This window comes from Ovis aries, chromosome 21 (assembly GCF_016772045.2).
Source record: "Ovis aries strain OAR_USU_Benz2616 breed Rambouillet chromosome 21, ARS-UI_Ramb_v3.0, whole genome shotgun sequence".
In the NCBI taxonomy this organism is placed as follows: Eukaryota; Metazoa; Chordata; class Mammalia; order Artiodactyla; family Bovidae; genus Ovis; species Ovis aries.
The window spans coordinates 16294461-16315084 of record NC_056074.1 but is presented as its reverse complement, the minus strand read 5'-3'; the positions used below and the strand labels follow the sequence as shown (position 1 = coordinate 16315084).

The window sequence follows — 20624 nt, the reverse complement described above, 5'->3', positions numbered from 1 at the left end:
AAAAGCAAGAGAGTTCCAAAAACATCTATTTCTGCTTTATTGACTATGCCAAAGCCTTTGACTGTGTGGATCACAACAAACTGGAAAATTCTGAAAGAGATGGGAATACCAGACCACCTGATCTGCCTCTTGAGAAATCTGTATGCAGTTCAGGAAGCAACAGTTAGAACTGGACATGGAACAACAGACTCCAAATAGGAAAAGGAGTACATCAAGGCTGTATATTGTCACCCTGCTTATTTAACTTATATGCAGAGTACATCATGAGAAACGCTGGACTGCAAGAAGCCCAAGCTGGAATCAAGACTGTGGGAGAAATATCAATAACCTCAGATATGCAGATGACACCACCCTCATGGCAAAAAGTGAAGAAGAACTAAAAGAGCCTCTTGATGAAAGTCAAAGAGGAGAGTGAAAAAATTGGCTTAAAGCTCAACATTTTAGAAAAATAAGATTATGGCATCCGGTCCCATCACTTCGTGGCAAATAGATGGGGAAACAGGGGAAACAGTGGAAACAGTGACAGACTTTATTTGGGGGGGTGCCTCCAAAATCACTGCAGATGGTACTGCAGCCAAGAAATTAAAAGACACTTGCTCCTTGGAAGGAAAGTTATGACCAACCTAGACAGCACATTAAAAAACAGAGACATTACTTTGCCAACAAAGGTCCATCTAGTCAAGACTATGGTTTTTCCAGTAGTCATGGATGTATGTGAGAGTTGGTCTATAAAGAAAGCTGAGCGCTGAAGAATTGATGCTTTTGAACTGTGGTGTTGGAGAAGACTCTTGAGAGTCCCTTGGACTGCAAGGAGATCCAACCAGTCCATCCTAAAGGAGACCAGTCCTGAGTGTTCATTGGAAGGACTGAGGCTGAAGCTGAAACTGCAATACTTTGGCCACCTGATGCGAAGACTGACTCATTTGAAAAGACCCTGATGCTGGGAAATATTGAAGGCAGGAGCAGAAGGGGATGACAGAGGATGAGATGGCTGGATGGCATCACCTACTCAATGAACATGAGTTTGAGTAAACTCTGGGTGTTGGTGATGGACAGGGAGGTCTGGCACGCTGCAGTCCATTGGGTCACAAAGATTTGGACATAATTGAGCAATTGAACTGCACTGAACAATAAAAAGTGGTTTAAGTAAATGTATTAGAGTACTTTCATGTCAGGACATATTTTTAGACCACTTTGAATGATATTCATTAAGAGTTTTAACATCTGTCCAAATGTGTGTAACTATTTTAAGCAAAAAGAAAAAGCAAAATTATATATCTGGCATGAGTAAAATAATGTAAAAGCAAGCATAGAAAAAAAAACTGGAAGTATATCAAGTGACTGTTACTCAAAAGTAAAACTAAGTTGAATTTTATATTTTCTACTTTGTATTTTTACATTTAAAATAAAAACCATGTATTACTTCTATAAAAAGCTCTTCCATTTTTAAAAAGCCCCATACTCAAACACATCCCTTTTACCCCCAAATATCAAATAATGGGTAAGATTTTCAACAGTCAGGTCAGAAAAACTGAAAGAGCTAGGAGTAGTTCAGAGTAGGAATTGGGCTACAAAAGATGCTGTCTCTGTCTCCAGAGTCTTCGGAAGCCCAGTAGGGACAGAAGGCAGAAGCAGAGGCTGGAGGTGAGGTAGAGATCATGAAGATGGACTGGTGTAGGCATCAGTAACCCAGACAAAAGGCTGAGGAGCAAGGTATCAGGGAGTGACCTGAATAGAAGGACTGGGGGCACTGGAAGCACAGAGAAAGCTTCCTGCTGAGCCAGATTTGGTCAAAGAGTGAGAGTGAGCAGGGAATGGAGGTACAGTAGCTGAGGGTGCTGAGCATCCTTACTCCTCCCCAGTCAGGCCTCCAATCCACCAGCTGCAAAAAATCCAACTTTGTCCACCCTCCCTCTTATGTCACTAGATCTTTTCAGCCTGAAGTAAGATCCATGTGGCTATTAGACCAAAGAGTCCTTACACAAAAAGAAAAAAAACCAGTGAAACTCACCAGTCAAAGCCGTTGTATTCATTTGATGATTCTACCCACACGAACACCAAAAGCACAGACATGCAAAATGAAATGACCAGATATGGGTAAAATAATCGTTCTCTCTGGAAACAGAAAGAAGAAAGTATAATTAAGTTCCATTTACTCATGATATCTCAGAAACATCTGCATACACTCATCAGAGGTCTGCATAGCTGTAGTGCAGCATTACCCTCCCCAGGCTAGAGAGACCTCTATATTCTTTTATCCCTATGGAAGCTTGTATAAGCCTGTTTATAACATTTATTACACTGAAATGCAATCATGTTTTTATCTGAGGCAAATTTCTTCTTTGAGGAAAAGGAACTTTTGTTACAAATCTCTGTATTGCCAGTGTCTAGCACAGTTCCTTAAATGCAGCTGGCTCTTTGTAACCATCTGTTGAATTCATCCACCTCCTGTCTACCAAATGTTTGTTCAGTGATTCATTCACTGAGTAATTCATTCATTCATTATTCATCAGGTCATTTAGCCATTTATTTTCCCAGATTTGAGGAAGGGGAGAAGTAGGTTAGGGAATAAACTTTTTTTTTTTTGAGTAGTTTATCTTGCACAAATACAAGGCCAGGGATTTCAAAAGCTACTTTCATTTTCTTCATTTCTCAATATAGTTATATAAGGTATTGGTAACCTCATGTTGCAGAAGAACTAAGTCTCAGAGAAGTAAAAGTAATTCACTCAAGGTCACACAGCCAAGAAGTATCAGATGCATTGCCCAGATCTGTGAGCCCAAAGCCAAGATGGAGGATATCTTTATGGAGAAGGTGTACAAACTGAGCCTTAAAGGTAGCTCCCTGCACTGAAAATTATATTACAAGTCAACCAACTCAGAGGTTGTCAAACCCTTCCTAGGAACATTAGGTTTAATTTGCTACCTGAGTTATAATCCTAACATTTCTATATCACATGGATGAAAAACTCTGTTTCTTTGTGTCTTTCACACAGCTTGTATTCTGCAAAACATGGATTTAATAATCCCTGCCTTGTGCAAAATATGGGGTTACTGTGAAGTAAGAATTAAGAAATAAAATAGAAAACAGAGAGTACTGACAGACCCATTCTGATGAGAGACATTATAGGTATCAAGGCACTAAACCACAACTTCTGCAGTGTAGGAAGCTGAAGAGAACAGGTTTTGACTCAGGTTATACTCACTCTCTACATAAAACATGTGTTGACTCTGATAAACATGTATCAGATAAAGTTACTTCCCTGCTTACAAGACTCCCAGATCTTCCCACTATACAAAAATATAATCCCAACTCCTTGCCATGACCCAAAGGTGCACATGATCAAGCCTTGTCCATCCCTGACCTCATCCCACACTACACATCGACTCCATTTCTGAACTCCAGTTTCTAGAATATGACCAAATCTGTTCCCACCTCAACAGTTTCACAGTTCCTGGTTCCTCTTCCTGGGGTATTTCTGCCCTCAGATGTATACATGGCTGGTTCCACCTTTATATTTAAGAGATTGCTCACATGACATTGCTTCAAAGCATCTTCTCTAACCCGGTTCCCATCCACCTAACCCATTTTCCTATGTATTATCTTCAAAGCTCTTATCACTGTCTGAAACCATCTTTCTTCATTACTGTTTATTACCTAACTCATCCCACTAGAATGTGAGGTATAGGAAGGCCAGAGGCCTTAGTAGTCTTACTCACTTACACACATTCAATAAACTTGTTCTTGTTGAATAAACACATCTCCTTATTTTGATTCTCACTGTTGTCACTCTTGCTCAAAAATTCAAAGGCTCCCCACTGTTTACAGGACAAAGTTCAAATATTTTAGGCTGACATAAAGATGCTACATAATTAGATTAAAATATTCCTTTCCAATCTGATCACTTACCATTTATCACCTTACCTGCACATAAATTCAATACTGGAAATTTGTTTTTCCCTAAACACACCACTGTGCTTCTCTATCTCTGGACTTCTGAGTACTGCATTTCCTCCACCCAGAATCCCCTATACCATCATTCCTATAAGTGGAAGATGACTTCACAAGTCAGTGACTCCAAGAACAGTAAAATGATAGCTAACATTTATTTAGTGCTAACTGTATGCCAAGCCCAGTTCTAAGTATTTACACATTTTATCTCTTCTTTCCTCTCAACAAACTCCATTGGTGGGCACTGCTGCTACCCTCTCCATCATTTAAATGAGGAATCAATCACTGGAATGTTAGGTAACTGGCCAAGGTCCCACAGTGGTTAAGCTCTAGTTTGGAGATAGTCAATGATGAAGTCATAAATTGAATCCAGCCAGCCTTTCCCCAGAACACAAGGAATTTGTTCTTTTGCTATATGCTAGACTTCTTCCCCTGAGCATAAACAGGGCCTTGAGAATTGCCCAGGAACTTTGAAAATTGTATAGTTTAACTCCCTCTGTAGAGAGGCTCAGAGATGGCATATAACCAGCCCTAAAGCAGAGCTGGAACAAGCACCAAAACGTACTCCCAGGCACTGGTCCAGGGACTTTTCCATTATACCACACTGCCTCCAATGCCACCTTTCCTAGGAAACCTACAGTTTTCTTTCACTCAACATCCTCTATAGCTCTCTTATAACTTACTTCATCATTCCTAAGTAATAAATATTTGTTGCATCAATTTGCTGTTCTCCATTTTTACCATCACTTCACTAATCCAGGACACCAACATCTCTAACCTTGATTACTACTGTTGCTTTTCTCTTTGAAGGCAAAGACACCTTTCTGCATTGCTTTTGTACTGTCTAATGCATCTTCCACATGATCTAATAACCATTCCAAAACATAGCTCAGAAAACAATAATAGCTTAAAATCTTTAGGGACTCTCAATTCCCTACATGGAAGAAGTCAAATTCTTAAAACCACACTACATCTACCAACTTCCTCTCTAAGTTCACTTCCCATCACTTCTCCATTCATATCTTCTGCTCCACCTAAAATAAACCTCAGACCAAGCCTTTTGACTCCTCCTCCAAAACCATTTCTTTTGCCACCCTCTATTCTTTATCTATCCAATTCTTAATCACATGTCACATTCTAAACAAAGTTATTTTTGGCTCCCTCCCTTATAACATGCACACAGACGTGCATGCATATGAATACACACACACAATTATACCATTTCTCTCAGTATACTGAGATTAAATGTATACTTGTCTTTTCCTCCAGTAGACTGTGAATTCCTTGAGTAGGCACAATGCCTGAGGAACCTGTGTTGTCCTCAGTCACTGGTATAAAAACCAAATATCTGGCGGGGGGGGAGGTGGGGGATATATGGACTGAAGGACACTCACGCCTAATGGAAAGCCTCCCATTCCCAATGCTTTCCTTGAGCTCCCCATGTCAGACAACAGAAATCAGTAATCCAACTGGTCAGAATACCAGACCCAGCTAGACCGAGTTTATAATTAAGTGAAGATATATAATATGGCCGTCCTTTTCTCACATCAGTGTGCTCATCATTTCATCACTTACATCAAAGTGCCCAGCATAGAGGCCCAAAATATGGTTTAAAGAAAGAGGTGCTCAATGAGGATATACCACATGCTACCACTCAGCCTTACCAGTGATCCTTCATTAGAGAAAATCAAATACTTGCCTGACCAATAATAAAGGAGCACCTTATCTCCTACCAGCTGGTTTTTGTTTTTCATAAGCACAGCTCCTTTGGGAAACTCACACTGAAGAGAGATTGAAAAATTCAACTATTCCTATACTCCACAGCCAAAAACATCTGACTGACCTAGATCTTACTTTTTTCTTCCAGGTTCACTTATTAATAAAAGAAAAGATGAATAAGTTAATAACAGAATGACAAGAAAGAAATTAATAATAAAAGTGAAAGAAAACAAGCACGTGTTTCAGGAAAATTAACTGTGGCCCCAGAATTGTGGCAGACCTTTCACAGAAGAGCTAGAGCCCCTGCCCAGTCCTGAAGACTTTAGTGAACCTGTATGAGGGTTGGAACCAGCCCATGTTCCCCAAATTAAGAAAATGTGGTCCAGCTTCTTCCCATCTCTCTGTACCAAAGAGCAGCACTGTCCATGTTTAAATTTTTTCTCCTGTTTGATTTTCCAGTGGCAGCTGTAGCAGCCAATAATGGTAGTAACAAAGCATTTGTGGTTGAAGATGTGTAAAATCCACGGAGTATCCTTTTTTTGTTTTCTTGTCTGGCTCTGAGGTTCAATCTTGTTGGCCTTCATAGGCATGGTTCACCTTTTTGCTGTAATGACAAATAAAACAATCAGGATCTAGCAGTTTCTTCAAATGTTTCCTACCCTACCATTCTATAGAAAGTTCCATCAAAATAGATGGACTTAAAATTTTTTTTACCATCTAGGATAATGCACTAGATTTGGTATAGAAGATGAGAGCTTCATCCTATCTCTCCCATTATCTACCTGAGTGTTTCCTGCAGTCATTGCACCATTCAAAGTTTAGTTTTCCCAGCTCTAAAAACAGGACCACGTTCTTTGCCCTAGACAACTAACAGACACTGAAGGCATCAAATTCAATAATATGGAAAGTAAAAATTTTTTTAACTTTATTATGCTCTTGAAATAACCTGAAAACTTAGGCAACAAAGGAGTTACATCAAAAACACAGTCTTTGACTAATAAGTGACTCAGACACACAGCTGCCTGCCCTTCATAATCCAGATGCTTTAAAAGACTGATAAAGAGAAAAACCTCAAAACTAGCTAGCAAAGAAGACTTACTACATGTAGAGGAAAAAAGGTAAGAATGTCTTCTTAACATTCTTTCAACAACAAAGATTTCTCATTGAAAACAACACAAGCCAGAAGACAGAGGAGCAACATCTGTAAAGAACTTTAAAAATGAAAAAAGTTAACCTGAATCCAGAACTCAGCAAAAACATAAAAGATGAATGTGAAATAAAAACCTTTTCAGATATTTGAAACAGTAAGAATTAATCAATAAGTGATTTATACTATGAGAAATTTTAAAGAAAGGCATTGAGTATGAAGGGAAAAAGTACCTGGTGGGAATCCACATCTACATAAAGGAATAAAGTACACTGAAAATATTAAATATATCAATGGATATAAAATACTGTATTTTTAAAATTATTTCAGAATTTAATAAACTGTTTGAAGCAGAAGCAAAAAAAAATGACTATTGTAGCTTTTAACAACTATAAAAGTAAAATGTATGACAATGATTCCAAGGCCAGGAGCAGAAAATGAAACTACATTGCTGTATAGTTCTCATACTATATATTAAAGTGGTGCAGTATTACTTGAAAATAGGGTCTAATATGTGAAAAAAAAGTATGCTATAAACTTCAAAGTGATCTCTGGAAAAAGGTGTACATATATAATAAGTCAAATAGGAGATAAAATGAAATCATAAATATTACTCAATCCAAGAGAAAACAAGAAAAAAAAGATACATAGAACAGGAGAACAAATAGGGAGCAAATAGTAAATGCCAGATTTAAGCCTAAATACATCAGTGTGTGTTAGTCACACAGTCATATCTGACTCTTTGCAACCCCATGAACTGTAGCCCACCAGGCTCTTCTGTCCATGGAATTCTCCAGGCAAGAGTACTAGAGTAGCTTGCCATTTCCTTCTCCAAAATACAGCAGTAATTCCTTTCAATGCAAATGAACTAAATGCTCCATTTTAAAAAACAACAAAATTGACTAGATGGATTAAGAGAACAAGCAACAAGCAGCTCCTTACAAGAGTTTGGTTTGTTAAGATAAATTTAGAAAAAAAAAAATGGAAAAAGACAGTCCAGTACTTAGGACTCTCTGCTCTCACTGCCAAGGGCCTGGGTTCAAACTCTGGTCAGGGAACTAAGATCCCACAAGCTGCATCGTGCAGCACAAAAACAGGAAAAAAGAAAAAGACACACCTTGTACATATACCAGCATTCAACTAGCAGGATAATGCCATGGACCAAGCATGGACAAAACTTCAATCACATATAACAAAAAGCTTCTGCTACTCACACATCTGAGCTGATCTGCTATCCATTCTGGTGATCTAGACTGGCCTCAGCTATTATGACCAGACAACTCTGCTCCCTGTGTCACTCAACCAGGCTGACCTGAGTATGTTTTCATGGTGATGGAAGTCATCCAAGAGAGCAAGCCTCAATGTGCAAGCCCATTTCAAGCTTCTGCGTCAAGGGATGTCTTGAAGTCAAAGTCAGCTCATGGTAGAGGGCACAGTAAAGTTGCATGGCAAAGGCTGTGAACACAAGGGTGTAACTAAAGGAAGGATGAAAACTGAAGCCAAATGATATAATCTACCTCATTATATTATCATTAAATCAAAAAACTTTGAGGCAAAAGCATTAGCAGAGACAAAGAGGGACATGTATAATGATGAAGAAATATTTTTAAACATTTGTGGGCACCTAATTACATAGCCCATGAAGGAGAAATAGACAAATCCACAACCACGGTAGGAAATTTAGCACACTCCTCTCAATAAATGTTATAATAAGCAGATTTAAAAAGTGTCTGTAAGGATACAGAAGATGTTAACATTTAATTAATAAACTAGTTTTAACTAACATTTATAAAACACTGTACTCAATGACTGCAGAGTTTTATGTTCAAGTGAAAATGGAACATTTATCAAAAAACACAATTAAGCCGGAAATCAGTAAGAAAAAGAGACCTAGAAAATCCCACACTTGAGAATTACACACCATATTTATAAAAACCCATGGGTCAAAGGAAAATGACCACAACTGAACTGAGAAAACAGTCTGAACTGGTTGATGAACTTACATGAACTCGTTGTGAACAAAAGTTCTGTGTCTGGGAGGAAGGTAAGCTGCTTGAATACTAAATAAAAGGCAACATTTAAAGCAGAATCATTACCATAACCATTTTCCATATGTACAGATCTCTAACTTTGTGTATATCAGCCAGAGTAGCCAAGTTCATGTGAAAATCAATAATATTTAAGGAAAGATCAATAAATATTGTTTCCCTTGCAGCTCCTTCTGAGATTTCCAAACCCATGTATTCAACAGCCTATTGAATCTCCACTTAAATTTCTTACAAGCATTTCAAAATTAACATGTCCAACACTGAATCCTTCACTTTCCCTCCAAAACCTATTCCTCCTGAAGTCTGTCCCATTTCAGTAAATGACACCACTCTTCACCTACTTGCCTGAGGCAAAAAGGACTGAGCTACCAGAAGAACTCACCCTCACCCTATAAAAACTAGAAAACTGGGAAAATATATATATAACTACTATAAGAGGTCAAAAAGGCAGCGATGAGCAGTGATCCTCGATTAGAGAAACCAACGAACATGCCCTTCACACCTGCAGTGACTTCTGCATAAGCCGAGGCACCGGGCATGTAGCGGAGCTTGGTGGGCCCCCCACCCATCCCCCCTATTCACCCTCCCTCACTCCCCCACTCCTCACCTCCCCCAACCCCCGTCTCAGATGGGGATTGGGGACTGGCTCAGGTCCTCAGCATCCTCTGTAGAGCAGAGAGGATAATGGTAGCTTCAGCTTAATTGGAGGACGTGGTGAGGATGAGCTGACAGGATAGAGTGCCTCAGCTGTGCCTGCCAACTTGAGAGTATTAATGTAGCTTTCTCTTTCTGGAGATGCTTAAGGGGGAAGTACTTATGGTGACTTCACCACAGGAAACCTAAATCTGGAATTCAAGCTGGAGGGGCCGACATCTCTCAAGCTAAAGGGGCCGACATCTCTCCAGCTGAAGGAGCCGACATCTCTCAAGATGGAGGCCAGGCAAAATGAGACGCACAAGGGGAGCGCGGTGGGCGTGGCCAGGGGCGTGGCCTCGGGTGCCTAGTCAGATACTAAGACTGAATTTAAAGCCAACCGCAAACCTTAGCTCAGACCATCAAGCTTTAAATGTTTTTTAAGGTATGCCGTGTTTATTTTATTTTTGGTTCGTCTAAAAATACTATTTTCATTCTTCTAAAAATAACATAAACTTAGTTCTTGTTAATCACTTAGTTCAGGCATTTATATTCTAGCCCAGTTATTCATAGTTTCATTTTTTAGCTATTTTTTCTTGCCCTTTTTTCCCCCAAGCTGCTTCAAAAACAGACCTGTGTAGTTTTGTTTCTTTGTTTAATCTTTGATTCACGCAGCTATTTCTCTAGCTCTGGTTTTATTTCTGAGCTCTAAATTCTTGTACCCATCTTCCTGCCGGTCATCTTCATCTGAATGTCCTGGGGTAGACACGTCAAATTCAGCAAACTCTCACCTGAATTATCTTTCCCTTCTAATCCCCTCCATCACCTGCGAGTGCTTCCAGATTGCCAAATAACAAGATCTGAAACCTATGCCTCATTCTTAACTCCTTCTTTTCCTCTGCAAACCCCCCTCCCTCCTAATAGGAACCAAGTTCTGTTTGTTATACTTCCTATTCATTTCTATCCATGTCTCCTAGTCCGTCTTTTTCCGTGTTGATTTCAATGCCTCCTAGGCCTGTAATCACCTCCCTGGGTACCAACTGCTTAGTATTGCTATAGTAAGCCTTTAAGGAAGTTGTAGTTACTACAGTTGACTCCCAAAGAATCTCACTACTTCCAGTTTACCTTCCCAAAAATCTACCTTTAAAACATCAGGTAGTAAGTGATCTACAGGAGTTAGGCACTAATTGCCTTAATGTGTTTTAGTGTATGGTGTTCTAATTGGCATGCTGTGTGAAGCATTACCCAGATTGTACAAAGAGGAGGCCTTATGCAGACAACATTTAGCAACTGTGTCGGTTGGCTGGTCAATTAATTTGGCATCTGGCAACCTCTGCTGCTGCTGCTGCTAAGTCACTTCAGTCGCGTCCGACTCTGTGCGACCTCATAGAAGGCAGCGCCCCAGGCTCCCCCGTCCCTGGGATTCTCCAGGCAAGAGTACTGGAGTGGGTTGCCATTTCCTTTTCCAGTGCATGAAAGTGAAAAGTGACAGTGAAGTCGCTCAGTCGTGTCCAACCCTCAGCGACCCCATGGACTGTAGCCTTCCAGGCTCCTCCCTCCAGGGGTTTTCTAGGCAAGAGTACTGGAATGGGGTGCCGTTGCCTTCTCCGCTGGCAACCTCTACTGAGAACCAAAAGCTGTTAGCCAACATAAATTTCCTTACCAATCGCAGTCCCATAGAAACTACAAAAAAAGAAAAGGACCTCAGCAAGAATAGAATATTTTTTCTCTCTTTCAGATTACAGCATAAATTCAAGCTTGAGAGGATGAAAATATTAAATATATATCTTTAGAAAAATGACCTCAAATTTTTTAGAAGTTTCATTGCAGTCAATTACTACTCTAAAGAAAATTAAAATGTATACAAATGAAAGGAAAAGTGTGAAAAGCTTAATGACAACATAAGTTAAGTATCAAAGAAAAAAAGAAAAGAAAATGATTTTTCTATATATTACAAATAAAACTGGACAGTTATTTGACATTTGTTTTCAATAATTATTTTTAAAAAATATATGCTCAAAATTTAGAATTATACAATTTTACTATATTTTTCAGTTCAGTTGCTCAGTCATGTCCAACTCATTGCGACCCCATGAATTGCAGCACGCCAGGACTCCCTGTCCATCACCAACTCCCGGGGTTCACTCAAACTCTTGTCCATCGAATTGGTGATGCCATCCAGTCATCTCATCCTCTATAGTCCCTCTTTCCTCCTGCCCCCAATCCCTCCCAGCATCAGAGTCTTTTCCAATGAGTCAACTCTTTGCATGAGGTGGCCAAAGTACTGGAGTTTCAGCTTCAGCATCACTTCTTCCAAGGAACACCCAGGACTGATCGCCTTTAGAATGGACTGGTTGGATCTCCTTGCAGTCCAAGGGACTCTCAAGAGTCTTCTCCAACACCACAGTTCAAAAGCATCAATTCGTTGGTGCTCAGCTTGCTTCACAGTCCAAATTGCACATCCATACATGACCACAGGAAAAACCATAGCCTTGACTAGACGGACCTTTGTTGGCAAAGTAATGTCTCTGCTTTTGAATATGCTGTCTAGGTTGGTCATAACTTTCCTTCCAAGGAGCAAGCATCTTTTAATTTCATGGCTGCAATCACCATCTGCAGTGATTTCAGAGCCCCCCAAAATAAAGTCTGTCACTGTTTCCATTGTTTCCCCATCTATCTGCCATGAAGTGATAGGACAAGATGCCATGATCTTCGTTTTCTAAATGTTGAGCTCTAAGCCAACTATTTCACTCTCCTTTTTCACTTTCATCAAGAGGCTTTTTAGTCCCTCTTCACTTTCTGCCATAAGGGTGGTGTCATCTGCATATCTGAGGTTATTGATATTTCTCCCAGCAATCTTGATTCCAGCTTGTGCTTCTTCCAGTCCAGCGTTTCTCGTGATGTACTCTGCATACAGGTTAAATAAGCAGGGTGACAATACACAGCCTTGATGTACTCCTTTTCCTATTTGGAACCAGCCTATTGTTCCATATCCAGTTCTAACTGTTGCTTCCTGGCCTGCATACAGATTTCTCAAGAGGCAGATCAGGTGGTCTGGTATTCCCATCTCTTTCAGAATTTTCCAGTTTATTGTGATCCACACAGTCAAAGGCTTTGGCATAGTCAATAGAGCAGAAATAGATGTTTTTTCTGGAACTCTCTTGCTTTTTCCATGATCCAGCAGATGTTGGCAATTTGATCTCTGGTTCCTCTGCCTTTTCTAAAACCAGCTTGAACATCTGGAAGTTCATGGTTCATATATTGCTGAAGCCTGGCTTGGAGAATTTTGAGCATTACTTTACTAGCGTGTGAGATGAGTGCAATTGTGCAGTAGTTTGAGCATTCTTTGGCATTGCCTTTCTTTGGGATTGGAATGAAAACTGACCTTTTCCAGTCCTGTGGCCACTGCTGAGTTTTCCAAATTTGCTGGCATATTGAGTGCAGCACTTTCACAGCATCATCTTTCAGGATTTGAAATAGCTCAACTGGAATGCCATCACCTCCACTAGCTTTGTTCATAGTGATGCTTTCCAAGGCCCACTTGACTTCACATTCTAGGATGTCTGGCTCTAGATGAGTGATCATACCATTGTGATTATCTTGGTCATGAAGATCTTTGTTGTATAGTTCTTCTGTGTATTCTTGCCACCTCTTCTTAATATCTTCTGCTTCTGTTAGGTCCTTAGCATTTCTGTCCTTTTTATCAAGCCCATCTTTGCATGAAATGTTCCCTTGGTATCTCTAATTTTCTTGAAGACATCTCTAGTCTTTCCCATTCTGTTGTTTTCCTCTATTTCTTTGCATTGATCGCTGAAGAAGGCTCTCTTATCTCTTCTTGCTATTCTTTGGAACTCTGCATTCAGATGCTTATATCTTTCCTTTTCTCCTTTGCTTTTCACCTCTCTTCTTTTCACAGCTATTTGTAAGGCCTACCCCGTCAGCCATTTTGCTTTTTTGCATTTCTTTTCCATGGGGATGGTCTTGATCCCTGTCTCCTGTACAATGTCACAAACCTCTGTCCATATTTTTAATTAACCCTATAAAGCCCTGAAATTAAGATATTAAATAATTAAGTATATTTCAAAACCAAATGTAAATGTATAAATAAATACATACAGTATGAATGAGAATATCATGGCCTTAACTCTCGAAGCACGTAGCACAGAACTTGATATTCTGATAAATTTAGTTTCAACATCTATAACTTTTATAATGAGGCCTAATTGATTAAGATCAATATATATTAACAAGACAACATAGGCACAGAAGGATGAATGACATATGGTCACACTCTGAATGAGTGAATGTCTCATCTAGTAGAGTGGATGTCAGAAATAATGATCAAATGTGATAAATACCTTGTATGATGAACAAATGAAAGCTTATAGATGTTCCATTAAAAGTCATCACTTTGCTTTTGCACAGCAAAGGAAACTATAAATAAGGTGAAAGACAACCTTCAGAATGGGAGAAAATAATAGCAAATGAAATAATTGAGAAAGGATTAATTTCCAAAACATACAAGCAGGTCATACAACCCCTTACCAGAAAAACGAACAATCCAATCTAAAAGCAGGCTAAAGAACTAAATAGGCATTTCTCCAAAGAAGACATACAGATGGCTAACAAACACATGAAGAAATGCTCAACATCACTTATTATTAGAGAAATGCAAATCAAAACCACAATGAGATATCACCTCACACCAGTCAGAATGATCAGCATCTAAAAATCCACAGATAACAATTGCTGGAGAGGATGTGGAGAAAAGGCAAGCCTCTTGCACTGCTGGTGGGGATGTAAATTGATACAGTCACTATGGAAGACAGTATGGAGATTCCTTACAAAGTTAGGAATAAAACCACCATAAGACCCAGCAATACCACTTCTAGGCATTTAGCCCAAGGAAACCAAAACTGAAAAAGACACATGTACCCCGATGTTCATTGCAGCACTGTTTATAGTATCTTGGATGTGGAAGCAACCTAGATATCCATCAACAGATGAATGGATAAAGAAGCTGTGGTACATATATGCAATAGAATACTACTCAACCATAAAAAGGGACACATTTGAGTCAGTCCTAGTGAGGTGGATGACCTAAAGCCTAATATAAAAAGTGAAGTAAGTCAGAAAGAGAAAAACAAATATCATGTACTAAAGCATAAGTATGGGATCTAGAAAGATGATACTGATGAACCTACTCACAGGGCAGCAATGAAGAGGCAGACATAGAGAACAGACTTATGGACAAGGGCAGGGAAAAGGAAGGAGAGGATGAGAAGAACGGAGAGAGTGGCATGGAAGCATATGCATGAACATATGTAAAATAGATAGCCAATGGAAATTTTCTGTATGATTCAGTGACCACAAACTGGGGCTCCGTAATAACCTAGAGGAATGAGAAAGGGTGGGAGGTGGAAGGGAGTTTCAAGAGGGAGCGGACATATGTACACCTGTGATTAATTCTTGTTGATGTATAATAGAAATCAAACCGATATTGTAAATCGATCATCAATCAATTAAAGATAAAAAAATAATTATTAAAGGAAAAGTAAATAAAATACAAACCTGAACATGGTTAAAATTCATTCCTAAGCTCCTTAAATTGGATCCTACCTTTCTCTCCAGCTTCATCTTCCCCCTTACTCTCCTTCATTCTCATTCATATTGAAACCCCAGCAAAAGCAAATCCCTTGTACTGCTCCCCTAGATCACTATGGACATTTATTCATGATGTCCCTACTTCCAGGCTGACCCACTTCCCGTCCTCAACTTTCACCTGGCTAACACCTCTTGTTAGTGTAAGACTCAGTTTAAGAAGTCTTCTTTGATCATCACCACCTATTCCTCACCAGCAAACTTGGTTAAATACTTGCTCCTCTTGTCCTGTATGTCCCTTGAAATGGTTGCACCCACTGAGATTAGGTAGCAAGCAAGGGATTAAGCAATCTTTTGTGATATGAAGATTGTCTGGAACTTCATTCTGATTTCTTCTTTAGACATCTTTTCCTCTTTTCATATCAACAGAGAATGAGGCATAAGTCCCATTAGGGCAAATACAGACCTGATCCTGTCACCCTTGGTTTTAAAGCAGAGGCAAGTAAAACAAAACTAAAGCACGCAAAACAGAATGTAAAAAGGCCACCAAAGAGCTTATCAAATAAGTCTAATTATCACATTCTTATTTCGAAGAACCTTAGTATTCAGTTAATCTCTGTGGGAGGCTTTAACTTTTAACTTCCCTGTTAAAAATCAGGAATGAAAGTTGACTTCAGGACATGATGTGTTTTACATAAGAAACCACAGATTCCCACTGATACCTAGGAAAGGTTTTTTTTCCTAGCTTTACTGTCCCAACAGAACTAACTCAATTTTGTAAATTCATTATAAATCTAATTAAATTGTTCTTTTGTAATTATTTGTATTATTTTAAGTTTGATGGACCCTTTCCAATCCAGATAAAAGTATGATGAACGCAAAAGATTGTGTTGGAAGAGTTAGTACATTTTAAGACTCCTTCATAACTACAAACTGAAAGTTTGCTAGTCATTTCTTCAAAACTCTCCTTTCCTTCTGCAGAACATAAGCTTCTAGTCCAAAAGTTTCCATAAGAAGCAAGCTGACCTGTGATTTTTTCTTTTTCCCTAGTGATCATTGTTACACTACCATCTGGGGGGAAAATCTACTAAAAACAACATAAGAGAATTTGTAGTTTGCTATAGACTGCAAAGCCTAATTCAAATACTTTAAAAATGTATATTTTCTTCTTCTCTCTCTCTCTCTCACACACACACACACATACACATACGCACAAAGTCGTTTGCTATTTAAACACCCAGACTGATGCATGGTCACCTAGGTTGTGTGTACAGAAATTTCACAGCAAAATATAAGAGGCTTATATGTTATACAATATATTCTTTTATATAAGAATATATAATATTAGTATATAATATATATATATACTTATAAGAAGTATTATAAAAGTGTAGCAAATTCCTAACTTTGCCTGCTTTTGAAAGTCTAGGCAATAGCTATCTCAACTTTTTTTTTTTTTCTAATTACTATAAGAGCAATTTTATTGCTCACTACTTGGACTGAAGGATGAGTCAGGAGTTACAAGTCAGGAGTTGTTTTAAATAAAGGTTATCTAAATCTTAAAAATGATAAAATTGACACAAAGAAAGGGATAAACTTGAGACCTATGGATACATGTCACCTCACCAGCTGATGCTAGCCACTGATTTCTCTTTCTTGGCAGCATCCTGAGGCTTGATATACATTCTAGCCATATGTGCAGCAGTATATCAAGCCCAAACTTTGGGCATTATCACTACTAAATAAACATGATATTCGTGTTTTAAGAAATATCCTTATTTTAAAAAAAGAGTCTCCTTTGAAATGAAAGATCACTGAAATCAATGCTTTGCTTTAATATACCATGATAAAGAAATATTGAACTGCAAGTCTGAAAGAGATACTAAATATTAATATTAGGGCTTACTCTCAGCAATTTGGCAAGAAAGAAAAGAGGCCCAGCCAGGATTTTGAACAGAGTAGCCTCAAGCAGCCTCAAGTAGATACAGGTTTTTATAAGTGTTGATTGACCATTGATTCTGTGGCCAGGAACCAGTTATTGGCTAAGATGTGCCTAGTTGTTGGTTCTTCTATAAAACCTTCAGTTTAGTACCAATAAGAGAGTATGAGGTATAAAGCCTCCTGAAAAACCAGGTTGTTGTTATTCAGTTGCTTATTCATGTCTGACTCTTTCTGACCCCACGGACTGCAGCACACCAGGCTTCCCTGTCCTTCACCATCTCCCGGTGTTTGTTCAAATTCATGTCCATTGAGTTGGTGATGCCATTCAACTATCTCATCCTCTGCCACCCTCTTCTCCTCTTGCCCTCAATATTTCCCAGCATTGGGGTTTTTTCCAATGAGTTGGCTCTTTGCATCAGGAGGCCAAAGTATTGAAGGTTCAGCTTCAGCATCAGTCCTTCCAATGAATATTCAGGTCTGATTTTCTTTGGGATTGACTCTTGTTTTTCTTTTTTAATTAATTTATTTTCATTGGAGGCTAACTATTTTACAATATTGTGGTGGTTTTTGCCATACATTGACACAAATCAGCCACAGGTATATGTGTGCCCCCCATCCCCAAACCCCCTCCCACCTCACTCCCCATCCCATCGCTCTGGGTTGTCCCAGTGCACTGGCTTTAAGTGCCCTGTTTCATGCTTCAAACTTGGACTCTTCATCTATTTCACATATGGTAATATACATGTTTCAGTGCTATTTTCTCATATCATCCCACCCTCTCCTTCTCCCAGAGTCCAAAACTCTGTTCTTTGTATCTGTGTCTTTTTTGCTGTCTTGCATATAGGGTCGTTGGTACCATCTTTCTATATTCTATATATATGCATTAATATACTGTATTGGTGTTTTTCTTTCTGACTTACTTCACTCTGTATAATAGGCTCCAGTTTGATCCACTTCATTAGAACTGACTCAAATGTGTTCTTTTCAATAGCTGGATAATATTGCATTGCGTATACATAAACCACATCTTTCTTATCCATTCATCTGCCAATGGACAACTAGCTTGCTTCCACATCCTAGTACACAGTGCTGCAATGAACACTGAAATACACATGTCTCTTTCAGTTCTGGTTTCCTCAGTGTTCATGCCCAGAAGTGGGATTGCTGAGTCGTATGGCAGTTCTATTTCCAGTTTTTAAAGGAATCTCCACACTGTTCTCCATAGTGGCTGTACTAGTGTGCATTCCCACCAACAGTGTAAGAGGGTTCCCTTTTCTCCACACCCTCTCCAGCATTTATTGCTTGTAGACTTTTGGATAGCAGCCATTTTGACTAGCATGAGATAGTACCTCATTGTGGTTTTGATTTGCATTTTTCTGATAATGAGTGATGTTGAGCATCTTTTCATGAGTGATGTTGAGCCATCTATACGTCTTCTTTGGAGAAATGTTTAGTTCTTTGGCCCATCTTTTGATTGGGTCATTTATTTTTCTGGTATTGAGCTGCATGAGCTGCTTGTACATTTTTAGATTCTTTGAAAGTTGCTTCATTTGCTATTATTTTCTCCCATTCTGAAGGCTGTTTTTTCACCTTGCTTATAGTTTCCTTCATTATACAAAAGCTTTTAATTAAGTCCCATTTGTTTATTTTTGCTTTTATTTCTGTTACACTGGGAGGTGGGTCATAGAGGATCTTGCTGTGATTTATGTCAGAGAGTGTTCTGCCTATGTTTTCCTCTAGGAGTTTTATAGTTTCTGGTCCAACAGACTGGTTCCAAATAGGAAAAGGAGTACATCAAGGCTGTATATTGTCACCCTGCTTATTTAACTTCTATGCAGAGTACATCATGAGAAATCCTGGACTGGAAGAAATACAAGCTGGAATCAAGATTGCCGGGAGAAATATCAATAACCTCAGATATGCAGATGACACCACCCTTATGGCAGAAGGTGAAGAGTAGCTAAAAAGCCTCTTGATGAAAGTAAAAGAAGAGAGTGAAAAAGTTGGCTTAAAGCTCAACATTCAGAAAACAAAGATCATGGCATCCGGTCCCATCACTTCATGGGAAATAGATGGAGAAACAGTAGAAACAGTGTAGAACTTTATTTTGGGGGGCTCCAAAATCACTGCAGATGGTGACTGCAGCCATGAAATTAAAAGATGCTTACTCCTTGGAAGAAAAGCGATGACCAACCTAGATAGTATATTCAAAAGCAGAGACATTACTTTGCTGACTAAGGTCCATCTAGTCAGGGCTATGGTTTTTCCTGTGGTCATGTATGGATGCGAGAGTTGGACTGTGAAGAAGGCTGAGCGCCGAAGAATTGATGGTTTTGAACTGTGGTGTTGGAGAAGACTCTTGAGAGTCCCTTGGACTGCAGGGAGATCCAACCAGTCCATTCTGAAGGAGATCAGCCCTGGGATTTCTTTGGAAGGAATGATGCTAAAGCTGAAGCTCCAGTACTTTGGCCACCTCATGAGAAGAGTTGACTCATTGGAAAAGACTCTGATGCTGGGAGGGATTGGGGGCAGGAGGAGAAGGGACGACCCAGGATGAGATGGCTGGATGGCATCACGGACTCGATGGATGTGAGTCTGAGTGAACTCCGGGAGATGGAGATGGACAGGGAGGCCTGGCGTGCTGCGGTTCATGGGGTCGCAAAGAGTCGGACACGACTGAGCGACTGAACTGGAACTGGAACTGGTCTTACATTTAGATCTTTAATCCATTTTGAGTTTATTTTTGTGTATGGTATTAGAAAGTGTTCTAGTTTCATTTTTACAGGTGGTTGACCAGTTTTCCCAGCACCACTTGTTAAAGAGATTGTCTTTTCTCCATTGTATATTCTTGCCTCCTTTGTCAAAGATAAGGTGCCCATAGGTGCATGGATTTATCTCTGGGCTTTCTATTTTGCTCCATTGATCTGTATTTCTGTCCTTGTGCCAGTACCATACTATCTTGATGACTGTAGCTTTGTAGGGTAGTCTGAAGTCAGGCAGGTTGATTCCTCCAGTTCCATTCTTCTTTCTCAAGATTGCTTTGGCTATTCAAGGTTTTTTCTGTTTCCATACAAATTGTGAAATTATTTGTTCTAGTTCTGTGGAAAATACCATTGCTAGCTTGATAGGGATTGCTTTGAATCTATACATTGCTTTGGGTAGTATACTTATTTTCACTATATTGAGTCTTCTGATCCATGAACATGGTATATTTCTCCATCTATTTGTGTCATCTTTGATTTCTTTCATCAGTGCTTTATGGTTTTCTATATATAGGTCTTTTGCTTCTTTAGGTAAATTTATTCCTAAGTATTTTATTCTTTTTGTTGCAATCATGAATGGGATTGTTTCCTTAATTTCTCTTTCCGTTTTCCCATTCTTAGTGTATACGAATGCAAGGGATTACCGTGTATTAATTTTATATCCTGCAACTTTACTATATTCATTGATTAGTTCTAGTAATTTTCCGGTGTTATCATTAGGGTTTTCTATGTAAAGGATAATGTCATCTGCAAACAGTGAGTTTTACTTCTTCTTTTCCAATCTGGATTCCTTTTAGTTCTTTTTCTTCTCATTGCTTTGGC

At 39.1% G+C, this 20624-nt stretch overlaps 1 protein-coding gene across 1 annotated transcript in view; it reads right to left on the bottom strand.

Moving 5' to 3' along the window:
• LOC101117288 (glycerophosphodiester phosphodiesterase domain-containing protein 4-like) overlaps positions 1–6286 on the bottom strand; it is a 155014-nt gene extending 148728 nt beyond the window's left edge. The window contains exons 1-2 of the mRNA XM_027960072.3: positions 6078–6286; positions 2012–2115 (exon numbers count right to left, since the gene is read on the bottom strand). Coding sequence (XP_027815873.2) covers positions 2012–2115; positions 6078–6260 — 287 coding nt within the window. The 5' untranslated portion in view covers positions 6261–6286. The remainder of the gene's footprint in view (positions 1–2011; positions 2116–6077) is intronic.
• Between the last annotated feature and the right edge of the window lie 14338 nt (positions 6287–20624).